Consider the following 15,901-nt stretch of genomic DNA (forward strand, 5'->3'; position numbering starts at 1 on the left):
TGGGATGATTTAAAGCGGATATCTATTTATTTAGCCCACGTTCACGCTGTTTCAAACCTCAGTGAACAAAGGAGTAAAGGATTGTCCTATATTTTTATTTAGCCACGGTTGCAGCATCAATATTTGGGGTTTATTCTTCACGTCTTATACGGTTGTTAATAATAATCAATGTAAATAGACAAGTGTTTACCCAGTGACCCTATACGAGAAACTATAGGACGTCCAGGTGGTGTGTGAAGGGACTAGTGAATTTTGGGAAGGTGATGAAAGATGGGAGTGATGGGGTGCAAACAGTGTAAATACTCAATTTCTTTGTTTGAAAGAATTTAGAAATCTTAGCCTTCATCTAATAATTCTTATAGCCGAGTAAGAAAAGAGTTAGTAGGATCTGAGTCTAGTGACCTATAGGAGAGACGATCGTTTAATTGTCTGTGTGCCTCTGCATAGTAATAAGTGCAATCCAGAATGACGACAGCGCTGTCCTTATCCACATTTTTGACCACAATGTTGTTATTGTCTCTAAGGGTGGTAATAGCATGTCGTAGCTCTGGTTGCAAATTATCACTATGTTTAGGACAAACAGTGAACTGAATTCCCCTCGACAAAAGTGACAAATCTCTTTCCACTGCTTGTTTAAACAGGTCTATAGCATTGCCTTTCATATTATCTGGACAAAATTTGGACTTATTTTGCAAACCCGATGGATTTCGACCTAAAAAGTAAATGGATGGATCTGATGGTTCAGTGTGTGATTGTAATAGTTCCATCATGTCTTGGGGAAAAAAATGGTCGCGAAATGTCATCTGGTCTGATATATCAAAAATTGGTACCGGTCGTTTGGTATCTTGATCAACCAAAGGGTTCTGATCTTGAACAGTATTCTCATTGTTGGTCTGTCTACCTTTAAAGGATCTTTTCAGAAATAATTTTCTAATAAATTTGTATAGATCTACAATAGTGAAAAAGAGATTGAAATCCCTATCGGGAGCAAATGTTAGACCAAGGTCCACTACTCGTAACTCAGTTTGTGAAAGTTGCTGTTGTGAAATGTTAAGAACATTTGTGTTTTCTATTGTTAATAGCACCTCTTTGTAATTTGGATCTATGTCCATTCATTCTTCGTTCTTTGACGAAGTATGACGTCTGTTGGAAAAATGTTGACTTGTATACGACCGTCCAGAGGAAGGTGCTTCATCTGCTGAAGAAGCTAGTGAGTCATATTCAGAAAAAGAGACACTATGTATGATAGATTCATTATCTGTGGCATCCGAATCTGTGGTTCTTCTATTCTGATGTTTAGATTTCTGTTGTTCCTTTAAGATAGATTTGGCAGGTTTGTTCAATTTCTGTATTTTGAATTCTTTAGTATTATTTGGTTGAAATGTTTTTTCTGATTGTGGTTTCTGTCAAATATAGGGCCTCATGCAGTAAGCGTTGATAAGGGAAATATGGCCATGTTATAGCCAAAATTGGGTTTGAGATTCAGTAAGCGCCGATAAGTGCTTCATATCGCCAGGTTTCGGAGCCGATAATTTGGTTATGGCCAGTCGCCTGCCGATAAGCCTGTTTTCGACACTGATCGCCACTTTTTTAAATCGGCTGGATTCAACAAAAAAAAACAGCTTATCGGGGCTGATCGGCACTACGAAATTGAGATGTTATGGCCGATTTCTCCCGCCAACTAAAGTTGGCATTTTGGACGGGAGAACGATCGCTAAGGCTGCCGGAACGGCACTTAGAAAAAAAACATCTTCTGTACATCAATGGAAGTCAATGGAGCGGGGACGTATAACAGTATAGTACTGTTTACGTTTCATTGCTCACAATACAAGGGGGATTTGCATTACAGTGTGGGGGCATTCCCTGCATTGTGTCACAGCTGACGTGTCTTATTTGCATAACATTCGACTTTTACATGTTTTCAGCATTTGCGGGTCACATTACTCATCATGTGATGATGTGGCAAGGGAAAATACTATACTACACTCTTAAAGGAGAACCTCACATCATATCACACATTTTACTCAACTCAGCGACAATTATTTACATGATGTCACACATGTCACACATGTCACACATACACAGTATATTCATCTTCCTTTACATTACACAATGCTTGTAATGTGACACGCATCTTTAAACGTTCATGTACATCTGTATTCTCATGTTTACATATACTTTTGGGTCCTCCCTATTTTCATGACGTCACTTATTGGACGCTCAATCACATTGCATGTTTACATTGTAACCGTTGCATTACAAGCACTTCAACCTAACTTATACACACATGTACAGTAATTCATCATTGGGACACCTTGTAAACTCATTCTATACCAACTATCCTCCTTACACAAATGCATGCATATGCACACGACTATTCATTGTTGCCAACATGTCACAATAACATGGATAATTACACATGTTACACAAAACTTTTCCCACGTCAATCTCAGCCTTTTTGTCTCATTACATGACTGACTCTTGCGTTCACAAGTGTTACATGCATTGCACATGCAACTATTTATTTGCAAGCAATCTTTGTACAAAGCTTCACGTCACATCATTGCCAAATATCATCATTCCCTGCAGAATACACACAACAAATACTTAGAACAACAAGTGCACACAGCTTGCCACAGAAGTACTTTATTATGTTAATGTAACACCTTGCATTTTACTATGTCACCTGACATCATCACATACCTATTTAAAGGACGCACATTACCTGCTCATTCACAGCTACTCATTTCAAAATGTTGCGAATGTTTAGGAGACGGAGGAACATTCTTTTCTATGACATGCTTGATGATGAAGACAATCATATAGGGCAAGGGAGGGACACACCGAGGGACAGTGACAGTGACGCGGATACGACAGGGACAGGGAGAGGGACAGGCCGAGGGACAGGTAGAGGGACAGGAGATCAGAGGAGAAGACAGAGGAGACAACTTGTGCCTCGTCCGCGTCTGTACAGGGAGAGAACCCTGTTAGATGGGATGAGTGAGGAGGAGATTGTAAGTCGCTATCGTTTGAGTTCAGCAGCAATCTTATCTCTTTATGAGGAGATAAGGGGAGATTTAGATTTTTTCACAGCCAGAGGTCGTGCAGTCCCTGGGCTTGTTAAAATGCTGTGCTCATTACATTATCTTGCTTCCGCGTCATACCAGACAACTGTGGGCATAGTGGGCGGGGTCTCGCAATCTACATTCTCGCGGGCCTTGACCCAGTTTCTCTATGCACTCAATAGACGCGCTAGGAATTATATTCATTTTCCTACAGAGGCGACAGAGTGGCTGGAAGTCAGGACTGGCTTTTATAATATAGCAGGGATACCATGTGTGCTGGGTGCAATCGATTGCACACATGTTGCTTTGATTGCACCTAGTCAGAGTGAGCATGTGTACCGCAATCGGAAGCACTACCATTCACTCAATGTACAGGTGGTATGTGATGCCACGATGAGGATAATGCATGTGGTACCCAAGTTCCCTGGTTCCAGTCACGATTCCTCTATCCTGAGGAACTCTTCAGTCTTCCATGCGTTCGAAGAGGGACATTTTGAACCTGGTTGGCTGCTGGGTGAGTACATATTTACATGTTCTAACACAAAACACATGTTGATTTAGGAATGTTGGCATTGTAGAATTTGATCACTAATGTCAGCTTATGTGTGCTCCATTCATTATAGGTGACTCAGGATACGGAATTAGGCCGTGGCTCTTGACTCCGGTGCTAAACCCTCAAACTGAAGCAGAGGACAGGTACAATGCAGCCCATATATCTACAAGATCTGTTATAGAGAGGACATTTGGCCTACTCAAGACCAGGTTTAGGTGTCTGGACAGAACTGGTGGGGCTCTTCTATACAAGCCTCAAAAAGTGTCTGATATTATCCTTGCCTGTTGCATTTTGCACAATGTTGCACTCAGGCACAATGTACAGTCAGACCTAGCTGAGGCTTTGGTAGACGAGCATCCCACCCATGTAGCTGCTGAAAATGAACAAACAGCCAGTGGTGGCCAGACACGACAGAATCTCATCAATTCATTTTTTTCTTGTAAGTACAAACTCATATGTTCCTAGTACTACTTTTATAGTTTAATTATGTTATATTAACAATAATGTTTCTTTATATAACCTTCTGTTAGGACACAGATGAATATGGGTTGCACACCTTTCTTTTCTCTGCTGTGTGCACAAAGGGATGTGGCACCGGTATGTTATTGTTGCACAGGTTATATAATCCCTCTTCAATTGTACTTTAGTTGTGTGTATGTGAATACAACTTGGGTAACAAAGCAATAATATTTTAGCATTGTGTTATTCCTTATGCTAAGACAAAACACATATTATGCCCATAATCATTCATGCTTCTAGTATGCTTACATACAATGTTATTGGTGCAGTGTAACATGTACATCCATATGATGTGTACACCAGGCTGATTTACATTTTGAATGTCATGAAATATACATGGTGTTGTACATTTAACACCAAATACACACTTTGCTGTGTTGTTTACGGTACTGAAGATGGCATGTCAATGTTTGCAATTTATATATTGTTCCTTTGCATTATAGGTATATCTCCAGTATGACTGATCATGGTATGTATATTTGCTGACATCTCTCATAAGATGTGGCTACCTCAATCTTCCTATAATTATTGGAACTAAAAACCCAACATATTGGTTTAAACACAAATGTTACATATATGTACTTTCTGTATCATGTATATGCATTTAGCTACTCTTGAGCTTTCATGTGCATTGTATTACAAAATGATTACTCACATTTCATCACATTTTATGTATGTTTCCTTATAATTTCCATTAATGTAATATAGAGGTGGTTGGAGAAAAGGGGATAACTGTACTTATTTGTTTACTTACGGGAGCACATTCATCACTAGCATAGACACACTTTTTAAGACAACTGTTTGTGTCTCTATCAATTGGTGTAGGATCCATGTATAACACCGACAAATGATAACACCAGCTTTATTATGGTAGCTTATATCATCATATTGACTATACTATGTATTTCTAAACGATTAATAAACACAGTAAACTATAGTTAGTTAGGTTAATGAAATATACACAGAAACGTACTTCATAACATGATGGTGATGTCATATTCAGAACATCATGCATTGGAGGGGACCATAACATCTGGCCACTAACATTATTTGCTACAGTCCCAAACCATTTTATCTACATACCCATGTAACAAGAGATTTTAAAAATAAATGGCTACTTGGTTGTAAGTGTCCTTTACATTGGGAGAAGGAGTGGCTCACTGAGTAAAGACACACACTGGCACTGATAGTTTGAAGCAGGGGAGTCTGGTTCAATTCCCGGTGTGGGCTCCTTGTGACCTTGGCCAAGTCACTTTATCTCCCTGTGCCTCATGCGGAAAAAAAACATTTGTACGTTCCACGGGCCAGGGACCTCAGGCTGAAACATGTGTCTGTAAATCGCTGCGTACAACTAGCAGCCCTATACATGAACATGCTCATATTATTATTATTATTGTTACATAGTTTCGACAGTCATACGTTCCATTACATATTAGAATACACAAATGTGTTAGCAGAGTGGGAATGGTTGTTATATATAAAACACACCATGTCATAAAATGTTAGTAGTCATTAAAGAACACTCAATAAAAATTCATGAGGCACTCTTTTGCAACATCATTATGTTAATTAAGTGCTTATGCAATATAGGCATAAGGGTATCACATTTTTAATTGTTTGTTAATAAGCGCTGCAAGCAATATAAAATTAGTTCCATATGTAGTATAGTAGTCGGTGGCTCCTCCTCACAATCATCTCATATAAAGGTAGACTCTTCTGAAATCATACATTGATCCGATTGTATCTTCCCCGACATCTCTGAAATACAGCAAACACATGATGGTCAAAGATGGCACCTTACTAGATATGCATCCGTGACAACGCGTTACGCAGCTCTATATGATTGTGTAGATACACACGTCAGTCACTTATATGTTAGAAGTAAAACTGTTCATCAGTATGTAATGTTTCTTTAAATTTGTAGCAGGCATAACTATGTATAAGAAGTGAACGTTGCCTGTATACTGAAAGATGTGCGCGCACATCTTTGTGTGCGCACGCACTTCACGCTTGGCTCCACTAACTGTTAGCGCATGCGCAAAACAAAGCGTACGTTGTGCGTTCAATACATGTTGAAAATACCAGTAAACATAACATCTTTATTTCAAATACAATGAAGACGAAACTACATTCGTTCTAAACGAGTACATCTGTATTCTTTTTAAACAGACGTGTTTGAACAGAAAGCACGGCCGATAACACAATGCGCAAATGCAATACGTGTGACGTCATGTTAAGCCAGCGTGAAACGCACGCTAACACTCCTCCCACTCAATTAACATTCGGCTAACGCCCAGGGTACGCCTACAAACACTGAGCCGCACGCATCACACACTGCAGTTACCGTTACTATAACAAAACATGACAGCCAATAGGCTTTGAGGCGCGCACGTCGCTTGGGGGCGGGACTTACATCACTAATCCTTTTTAAGGACGCCTTGGCCCATGACAAGGGTCCCACGTCATACGTGGTGGACCCGGTTTTCAATGTTGTAGATGTTGCATGATAACAAAACAGGTATGTGTTAGAGTAATGGTAAAATGTTGCTAATATGTTTAAAGGGATAGGAAAGTACGTATATTTATTCCGTCAGCAATGTGTACTACTCTTTCAGGTCCTACTATATTGTATTAGGAAACAATTTGTTTGTGATCGCTACATGTTATGCAGTCTGCAATGTTACGCTGTATCCACGCATTGAAAGTGAAAATGGTGGTTACAAAAAAAAAAAAAATTTAAACGCAGAGTCAACGCATAACGATTGTTATATTTACCATTCTTCTAGAATTAACTCTTCGCCTGGCTGCAACTGGTCGCTCCAGAAATGCAAGCCATTTTCATCCACGCTTAACCCAACCGCTGAATCCAGTATGGCACATATCTCCTCCAGGATGCGCTCATAGGAATCGCCACTGCTTTCTTCAAATAATTGGTCGGGAGGTAGGTTCATTTCTTCCGGTTCCCATTCCAATGCAATTTCAGCTGAAAGGCTTGGTACATAATCATAGTACTTTTGTTCTTGTACAATGTGGGTTTCAGGAATGGAGGCTGCAGATATTGCAGCACGTATCGATTCAAACGGATCAGTAGTAGCGGATACATTGCTATTGCCATTAGGAATAAATATGCCTTTCACGACAATATAAGTGCCGTCTTTCAGGATAAATTGTTTTTCCGGGGCAATCTTCCAGAAACCATAGGTGTGTTGTAGCTTATCCTGGTCACGTTCAAAAAAGTCATTACTTGATAAAGTGAATCTTATTGAGGAATTAAAATTCCGTGCATGCTTACGGTCTTGGTAATAAGGATATTTTGCTCGAATGAAATCATCGATTTGGCGTGTGCTTGCTTTCTGTCCGCGACTGTTCAAGATGGCTTCACAGATCATGTACTTATACCCTAAAAGGGGATTAATATTGTTAACGAATTCATCAGCCATGTCTGAGTAGCACAAAAGCTGTGTGCAGGTCTGTGTTATTTGCTCATCAAAATGAATGTGCTGAATGGCTAACAAACTCCTGTTTTTCCTTGTCAAGGTCAACAAAACTAACTACTTTGACTCCTTATTTCAAACGCCAATTGGATTTGTTTGTCTAATTGGGTTAACAGTTGTGGTTCGTGATATGGGACTGTGGGAGAAACATTTCTCCTTCTTTTATCTCGTTTGTGAAAAACATCCCTAGACTGTGAATGCGTTCACATAGTGTTTTTTTGAAAACTAACAAAGACCAGTGTGTGAAAATATTTCTTAGCCAGGCATATCAGTAAAAACACACCTGCAAAAAGAAATGTTTTTTCCCCGCTTACATTTCTGTGTGTATGTGAAAGTCTGGTTAACTCCCTGTCTGCATGAGTTTAAATACGTGTGTATATATATATATATATATATATATATATATATAAATATATCTCTTATAAAAATATATATATATTTATATATAATATTTTTTTTTTTTTTATATTGCAGGAGTACACACAACATTGATGGCATTAAGTATACCTTGTATGAAACCTATTTAAATGGTGAGAAACATGATTGAATTAAGTAATAAACATTTGTTTAAGCACAATACTGTTAGAGTCTCATACTTAGGATATTTCTCAAACATTAGGCCTGTATTATTAAAATAGTGTGCTTTCACAAGGAAGCATGAAGTGTATTAGTTTGTGTATACCAGTTTATATAGTACTATATATATATATATATATATATATATATATATATATATATATATATATATATATATATATATATATATACACACATATATACATATATATATACACATATATACATATATATATACACATATATACATATATATATACACATATATACATATATATATACACATATACATATATATATATATACACACTCACACACTCACACTCACACTCACTCAGTGTGTGTGTGTGTGTGTGTGTGTGTGTGTATATATTATTATACATTCTGAGATGTTATAGAAACGAACACACAACTGATTAAAGGACAAAATTACAATGGCCAAGCAAGGCAAAGGTAAGTAATAATTTACACATAATCCTGCTGTACACGTACAAGAAAGATGTTTGCACTTACTTAGGTGTTTTAATAATTGCATGTGACTAATATGCATATGCAATTCTTACATCAATTAACACACCCAAATGCAATGTTTTGCTGCAAAGTCAATGGCAGCTTCTCTAAACTTAGCAACTGGCTCCTGGTGGACCATTACTGAACAGACGATTACAACATAAATATTTATAACACAATTAATTATGAGTGTTAACATTTCCAAAACTTCACGTGTACAAGAACATAGTTGAAAGTTTGGAAACAACACAGTCTTCAGCATACATACAATAGTAATTAGATAATGTGAAGTCAACAAAACAAGGCCAAAGACATATTTTCTGAATTATAACATTTATTTTTTTTGTTCCTTTTGCGAGCGAGTAACAGGCCTGCTTGTTGTCTCTTGAATTTTCCTTTTTCTTTTGCCACCAACTTTAGGCACAACAGAGCCACTTTGAGTGGCCTCTGGCACTTCACGGGCAGGGCTTGTGGCCAGTGACTGTTCACCTACGGGGCTTGTGGCCAGTGACTCACCTACAGGGCTTGTGGCCAGTGACTCACCTACAGGGCTTTTGGGCAGTGATTCACCTACAGGGCTTTTGGGCAGTGATTCACCTACAGGGCTTTTGGGCAGCGATTCACCTACAGGGCTTTTGGGCAGCGACTCACCTACAGGGCTTTTGGGCAGCGACTCACCTACAGGGCTTTTGGGCAGCGATTCACCTACAGGGCTTTTGGGTAGTGACTGTTCACGGACAGGGCTTGTGCCCAGTGACACATGTGAGCAAGTTGGTAGACACTGCACAAGTGATGGTTGGTCTGTTTCATGTGTGTCTTTTGTTGTTTTTGACCAAAAACTGGTCAGTAGTAACTGCTTGTATTTTGTTTTTGTGGGCTCCTTTGTAGGTGTCAGCTGCTGATTTTGTACAGATGGCAGTGGTAGTATGTCGTCAGGAACCTGCACAGCAATCTCTGCTACTTGACCGGTAACATTTGGGCCTGGTGAATGAATATCAGATGAATGTGGTGAAAACTGACCTGCATGAACAGATCCTGGCTGGGAGGTGTTGAATTGTGGTACATTAGTCATTCTCCAGTAATTAGCTTGTGTTTGCTGAACAACTAATGCTTCGAATGAGGTGTTGATTTTTTGCAACTGTTTAGGCACTTCAATGAAGACTCTGTGGAGATGTGCCAATTGTGATACTGTTTCTTCCTGCAGTCCAATCATCCTTTCCAGCACTGTCATCATGTCTGAATGGCGACGATTTTCTGCGTCCACTATTTTTCCCTCTGAAGCTACAATTGCATCGTATGTGGAAGTTGATGGACGATTTGGCGGTACAACAGTTTCTATTGGCACCTCTTCATGGTCACATGATTGTATTTCAGTCTCTTCTGTGGCGTCATCCTCATCATACTCATCATCCTCATCACCATGATGTTCTAAAAAGAAATGTACACATTATTAAATGGCATGTTAATGTATGCTGTGTTACTATGTAATTGTACTATGTCCTAAGTAACACCTAACATGTTAGCATACGTTTTATAACCTCATTAAAAACTACCTTGACTTACGAATAATGTTTGGACTCAGTATGAAATATGAATGAATGAAAAGTTGCTCTAAACTCAGAAGTCCTACATGATAATTAACATCACTAACACAATACATGTTGCCTTACACTTAATTTTCACTGACACTAAGTAATCCTATTTAAAGAAGATGTGCAAAACAAATAATGCACATGACAACATAACATATAGAAGAGCACATATTATATGGCCAGCAAATGATACACTCACCTTCTAGTAGTGTTGAGCTGGCTGACCCAGGTGAAGACACTTGTTCCATCTCAGGTGACACATGTCCTCCAGGGGCAACTATATATAACAATAACATAAGTTTTACATTTACATGTGTAAATATTGAACAAACACTTATTGTATGTTCTGTATTTATGATTAAATAACAACATCAGTTCCTTAACCGAAAATGTGTGTGAAAGTGAACATAAATAGTTGTAATAACACTGTACATGCCTGTGTACTTAGAATTTTTGAGTTCCCTAACATACAACATACTATGTTTCTGCAGTAATGCGTGAGGATAAATAGATTAAATGAGTACATAAAAATCATATGTTGTGTAGTGATATCAGTATCATAATGTACATAACTATCATGAGATGACCATTCACAATGGTTATCATGAAGGTGGTCATATTGCAAAAAGTGTTGTTTTTGGTAGAGGATATGTGTGGTACATTAATCGAAGATGTGGCACACCTGAATGTGGCTGTGACTCAACAAGACAACACATGCAGTGTGTGATAATGTGTCTTTCATAGTAGTTCAACTATAGATATGAGTGAACTAATGTGTGACGTACGCTTTGATAAGTAATGAGTTGTTGGGGCATTTAGTAGCTAGAGTTAAGCTTTCAAATGAGTGTGATTAACTTCAGTTGTGCTATTCAGGTTGTAAGAAAGGTATTCCCTTCCCCAAAAAGCCTAATCAGCCACACCTTTCAATGACTTGAAACAGGTGCAAATGGTGTGAACTAAGTTGACCGTGAAATGAGGCTGTAATTAGTGTGTGTGCTGAACCCCACCCCCTCTGTTGAAGTGTATGCTGTGATGAGATATTAATTGCAGCTGCTTTAACACAATGGTAGATGAGCTAAGTAGTCATCTGCAGTGTTTAAGTTATGAAAACAATGACATAACATATGCTACGTGTGCCTCATTATGCTGTCTGTATATGACATAAAGCAAAAATGGACCTTTTCATAAGCAACTATAGATGTGTTAGTGCCAGTGATGTTTGTAGGCCGTTACATGCAATTTCTTTGATGCATGCTTAAAATAGGCAGTAATGTCATGTTTGTCGGAGTAAAATCAATAAAATACACAATAACATGATACATATTTCTGTTCTGTACCTGTAGCTACTAATAATTTCTCATGAACATGTGTTACACGTGTACTACCCTGTTGTTCCCCATCTTCGCCCACCATCAATTGCTTCCACTGCAGCTATGCATTTTGGGAATTCACATGTAAATGAGCATGCAATGGCACGTGCTATATTAGTTACTGCTTTTAGTAGGACTACTACATATATGTCTATTTTGAGATATATATATACAGAATCAGACATATACATATATAGATGCAGGTATGCTTATATTGTGAAGACAGTATAAAAAGCAGTGTAACTATGCAAAATAACTGTAAGCAACGACACGCCTAGTACAGTAATATTTATCACCTGCTGGAAATTGTGACGGATAAATTCCAATGTCACGGTCACCAGCCAAGCCTTCCACGACGACGGTAAGTAATTTTGGCCGAAGCAGCTCCTCCAATGGAGTCAATATGAGACGTTGTGGTGTGGGCCCACTTCCAGTGCCAGTAGCATGCACGCGTTGGTCTTGTATTTTCTTTTTCAATTTGGACCTAATATCATCAAATCTTTTCCGACAATGATACTTGTCCCTGACACTATTCCCACAGGCATTGACACCAATGACTATTGTGTCCCACATTTCTTTTTTGCTTGCTGCACTTGTCCGCCCTTGAAAAACATATAAAAGATATGAGGTAAATGAATAATAATATAAGCACCAGTTTCCTACACTGCTAGCTGTTCCAAGTGATAGCAAACATGCTGTTTTATGTGTAATATGTGCAGCACATGAGCATTCACTACTAAACCTATACATGTAAGCAAGGTTGCATTCATATTGTATGCAGTTCTGGCAAATTGACCGCCTGTGTTTATTTGTCCTTGTAAGGCATGATAAAAAGCTGTGTTTCCACACTAATGAACATAGAAAGATATTGTGTACCCATATTTGCATATGAACAAAACTCAGATGACCTAGGATCACATGTATTTGAATAATAAATGTAAAGTTACACTTACCTACTAAATGTCCATATATACTGTCATAGTGCTCCAGAATGCCAGTGACAAGAGCCCTATTTTCCTGGTCATTGAAGCGAGGATTACGTGGCTTCTCCACACGTTTTTTCCGAGCAGGTTTAGGGTCAGAGCTTGGCTGGTGCTGACTGGACTCTCCTTCTTCCAATGGAAGAGCCTCCAAAAGCTGGCCACCAGCAAGCACGCCACCACCATCCACCCCATCAGCAACTGCGCCACCAGCAGCACTCCCAGCACCAGCACTCCCACTCCTAGCACCAGCACTCCCACTCCTAGCACCAGCACTCCCACTCCTAGCACCAGCACTCACACTCCTAGCACCAGCACTCACAGCAACAGCACTCCCACTCCCAGCACCAGCACTCCCACTCACAGCAACAGCACTCCCACTCCCAACAACAGCACTCCCACTCCCAACAACAGCACTCCCACTCCCAGCAACACCACTCGCAGCACCAGCACTCCCACTCCCAACAACAGCACTCCCACTCCCAGCAACACCACTCGGTGCACCAGCAACATCACTCCCCTGAACAGAACGTTCACTCCGACGCGTACTCGCACGAGTAGCACTCCCACTCCCACCAGCATCACTCTTCCCACGCTTTGCGGGCATACTTCCAGCACTCACAAAAAACAGACAAGAAATGTACAGGCAATCACACGACCCACTTCCACATATAAAACAAGACAAAGATGTAAACAAAACAACAAAGGACAAAGCTCACCCAATACACAACAAGTCTCTCAGTCAATATGCAAATCTTCAATCGTCCAGCTCTGTGCGTCTCTCTCTCTCTCTCACTCCCAACAACACAGAGAATGATTAGCAGTACACGTTGCCTTTAAATATGGCGCGCAATCAAAAACATGCTTGTTTCGCCTGATTCAGCAAGATTTGTGATTGTGCAACCTAACAGCACCCCGCCACGCACGCCGATACACCTGTGTGTGATCGGCTCATCATCGTGAGAGTGGGCGGATTTGTTTTCTGGTTGATTTTGAATGTATTCGGCACTTACTGCATACGGAGAGGGAAAAACGCCAATAACATGACTAATCGATAAGCTTGCCGATTTCACATAATCGTCGCTTACTGCATGAGGCCCATAGACTTGATTACGTTCGTAATCAAGTCTGTCACGATCATATTTATTCTGTTTAATTTGCATGATATTTTTCTCAAATGTATTGATATTTGTTGCTAACGTATCATTAAACTCAGTAAACTCATTGATGTGTGTGAATTCCTGTAATTTAGTTTGTAAATCTTCCACTTGCTTTTTTGCTAATTTCTTTTCTTTCTGTATGTATTGTATGATCAGATCAATGAGTTTGAAAGAAGAGTCGTCTAAGATAAGGCTCCACTGTCTCTCAAACTCCTTATCTTCAAACCCAAACGTGGGGATTTAGTCATTCTTAGCCCCCTTGGAATTCTTTAACTTAGTTAATTTTCAAGGGTTGTGATTTCCCACCAGATTTAAAGGTCTTGTTAAATCAATTTCTCTAAGGCCTCGGACATGTTGCCTGCTTGCTAGCGGAAGCTAGCTAGGAAGGGGAGGAGGAGGGGGGGAAGGGGAGTAAAAGGGGGGCGGAGAGGGTATAAGGGGAGCGAGGGCGGGGGTAAAAGGGGAGCGGGGGGGAGAAAGGGAGGGGGGGAGAAAGGGGAGCGGGGGGGAGAAAGGGGAGCGGGGGGGGGAGAAAGGGGAGCGGGGGGGAGAAAAGGGGAGCGGGGGGGAGAAAGGGGAGCGGGGGGGAGAAAGGGGAGCGGGAGGGGGAGAAAGGGGAGCGGGGGGGGAGAAAGGGAGCGGGGGGGGGGAGAAAGGGGAGCGGGGGGGGGAGAAAGGGGAGCGGCGGGGAGAAAGGGGAGCGGGGGGGGAGAAAGGGGAGCGGGGGGGGGAGAAAGGGGAGTGGGGGGGGAGAAAGGGGAGCAGGGGGGGAAAGGGGAGCGGGGGGGAGAAAGGGGAGGCGGGGGGGGAGAAAGGGGAGCTGGGGGGGAGAAAGGGGAGCGGGGGGGAGAAAGGGGAGCGGGGGGGAGAAAGGGGAGCGGGGGGGAGAAAGGGGAGCGGGGGGGGAGAAAGGGGAGCGGGGGGGAGAAAGGGGAGCGGGGGGGGGAGAAAGGGGAGCGGGGGGGGGAGAAAGGGGAGCGGGGGGGGAGAAAGGGGAGCGGGGGGGGGAAGAAAGGGGAGCGGGGGGGGGGAGAAAGGGGAGCGGGGGGGGAGAAAGGGGAGCGGGGGGGAGAAAGGTGAGCGGGGGGGAGAAAGGGGAGCGGGGTGGAGAAAGGGGAGCGGGGGGAGAAAGGGGAGCGGGGGGGAGAAAGGGGAGCGGGGGGGGAGAAAGGGGAGCGGGGGGGAGAAAGGGGAGCGGGGGGGAGAAAGGGGAGCGGGGGGAGAGAAGAGGGGAGCGGGGGAGAGAGAGGGAGCGGGGAGAGAGAAGGGGAGCGGGGGAGAGAGAGGGGAGCGGGGGGGAGAAAGGGGAGCGGGGGGGAGAAAGGGAGCGGGGGGGGGGAGAAAGGGAGCGGGGGGGGAGAAAGGGAGCGGGGGGAAGAAAGGGGGAGCGGGGGGAGAGAAGGGGAGCGGGGGGAAGGGGAGCGGGGGGAAAGGGGAGCGGGGGGGGAAAGGGGAGCGGGGGGGGGGAGAAAGGGGGAGCGGGGGGGGGGAGAAAGGGGAGCGGGGGGGGGGAAAGGGGAGCGGGGGGGGAAAGGGGAGGCGGGGGGGAAAGGGGAGCGGGGGGGGGAAAGGGGAGCGGGGGGGAAAGGGGAGCGGGGGGGAAAGGGGAGCGGGGGGAAAGGTGAGCGGGGGGGCAAAGGGGAGCGGGGGGGAGGAAGAAAGGGAGCGGGGGGGGGGGAAAGGGGAGCGGGGGGGGGGAAAGGGGAGCGGGGGGGGAAAGGGGAGCGGGGGGGAAAGGGGAGCGGGGGGGAGGAGAAAGGGGAGCGGGGGGAGAGAAAGGGGAGCGGGGGGAGAGAAAGGGGAGCGGGGGGGAAAGGGGAGCGGGGGGGAAAGGGGAGCGGGGGGGGAAAGGGGAGCGGGGGGGAAAGGGGAGCGGGGGGGGGAAAGGGGAGCGGGGGGGGAAAGGGGAGCGGGGGGGGGAAAGGGGAGCGGGGGAGGGAAAGGGAGCGGGGGGAGAAAGGGGAGCGGGGGGAGAAAGGGGAGCGGGGGGGGGGAAAGGGGAGCGGGGGGGGGAGAAAGGGGAGCGGGGGGGGAGAAGGGGAGGGGGGGGGAGAAAGGGGAGCGGGGGGAGGAGAAAGGGGA

At 43.1% G+C, this 15,901-nt stretch overlaps 1 protein-coding gene and 1 long non-coding RNA gene across 2 annotated transcripts; one reads left to right on the forward strand and one right to left on the reverse strand.

Moving 5' to 3' along the window:
• Positions 1–3,203: 3,203 nt before the first annotated feature.
• Positions 3,204–4,219, forward strand: LOC142466985 (uncharacterized). The gene is made up of 3 exons (XR_012788294.1): positions 3,204–3,579; positions 3,689–4,057; positions 4,149–4,219. It is a non-coding gene; the product is annotated as an uncharacterized LOC142466985 (long non-coding RNA).
• A 4,795-nt stretch (positions 4,220–9,014) lies between these two features.
• LOC142466986 (uncharacterized) lies at positions 9,015–12,049 on the reverse strand. Its single transcript, XM_075572624.1, has 3 exons — positions 11,976–12,049; positions 10,509–10,586; positions 9,015–10,145 (listed from the first exon to the last, which is right to left on the reverse strand). Exons 2-3 carry the CDS (start codon positions 10,555–10,557, stop codon positions 9,052–9,054), a joined length of 1,143 nt encoding a protein of 380 aa, XP_075428739.1. The 5' UTR covers positions 10,558–10,586; positions 11,976–12,049; the 3' UTR covers positions 9,015–9,051.
• Positions 12,050–15,901: the final 3,852 nt, after the last annotated feature.

This window comes from Ascaphus truei, chromosome 15, assembly GCF_040206685.1.
Source record: "Ascaphus truei isolate aAscTru1 chromosome 15, aAscTru1.hap1, whole genome shotgun sequence".
Lineage (NCBI taxonomy): Eukaryota > Metazoa > Chordata > Amphibia > Anura > Ascaphidae > Ascaphus > Ascaphus truei.

Bases quoted from the DNA above. Each gene is read 5' to 3' on its own strand.
- LOC142466986 (XM_075572624.1), bottom strand. From the start codon at position 10,557: ATGGAACAAGTGTCTTCACCTGGGTCAGCCAGCTCAACACTACTAGAA. The intron at 10,146-10,508 runs GTGAGTGTATCA...ATTTCTTTTTAG, and splicing joins CAGCTCAACACTACTAGAAG to AACATCATGGTGATGAGGAT.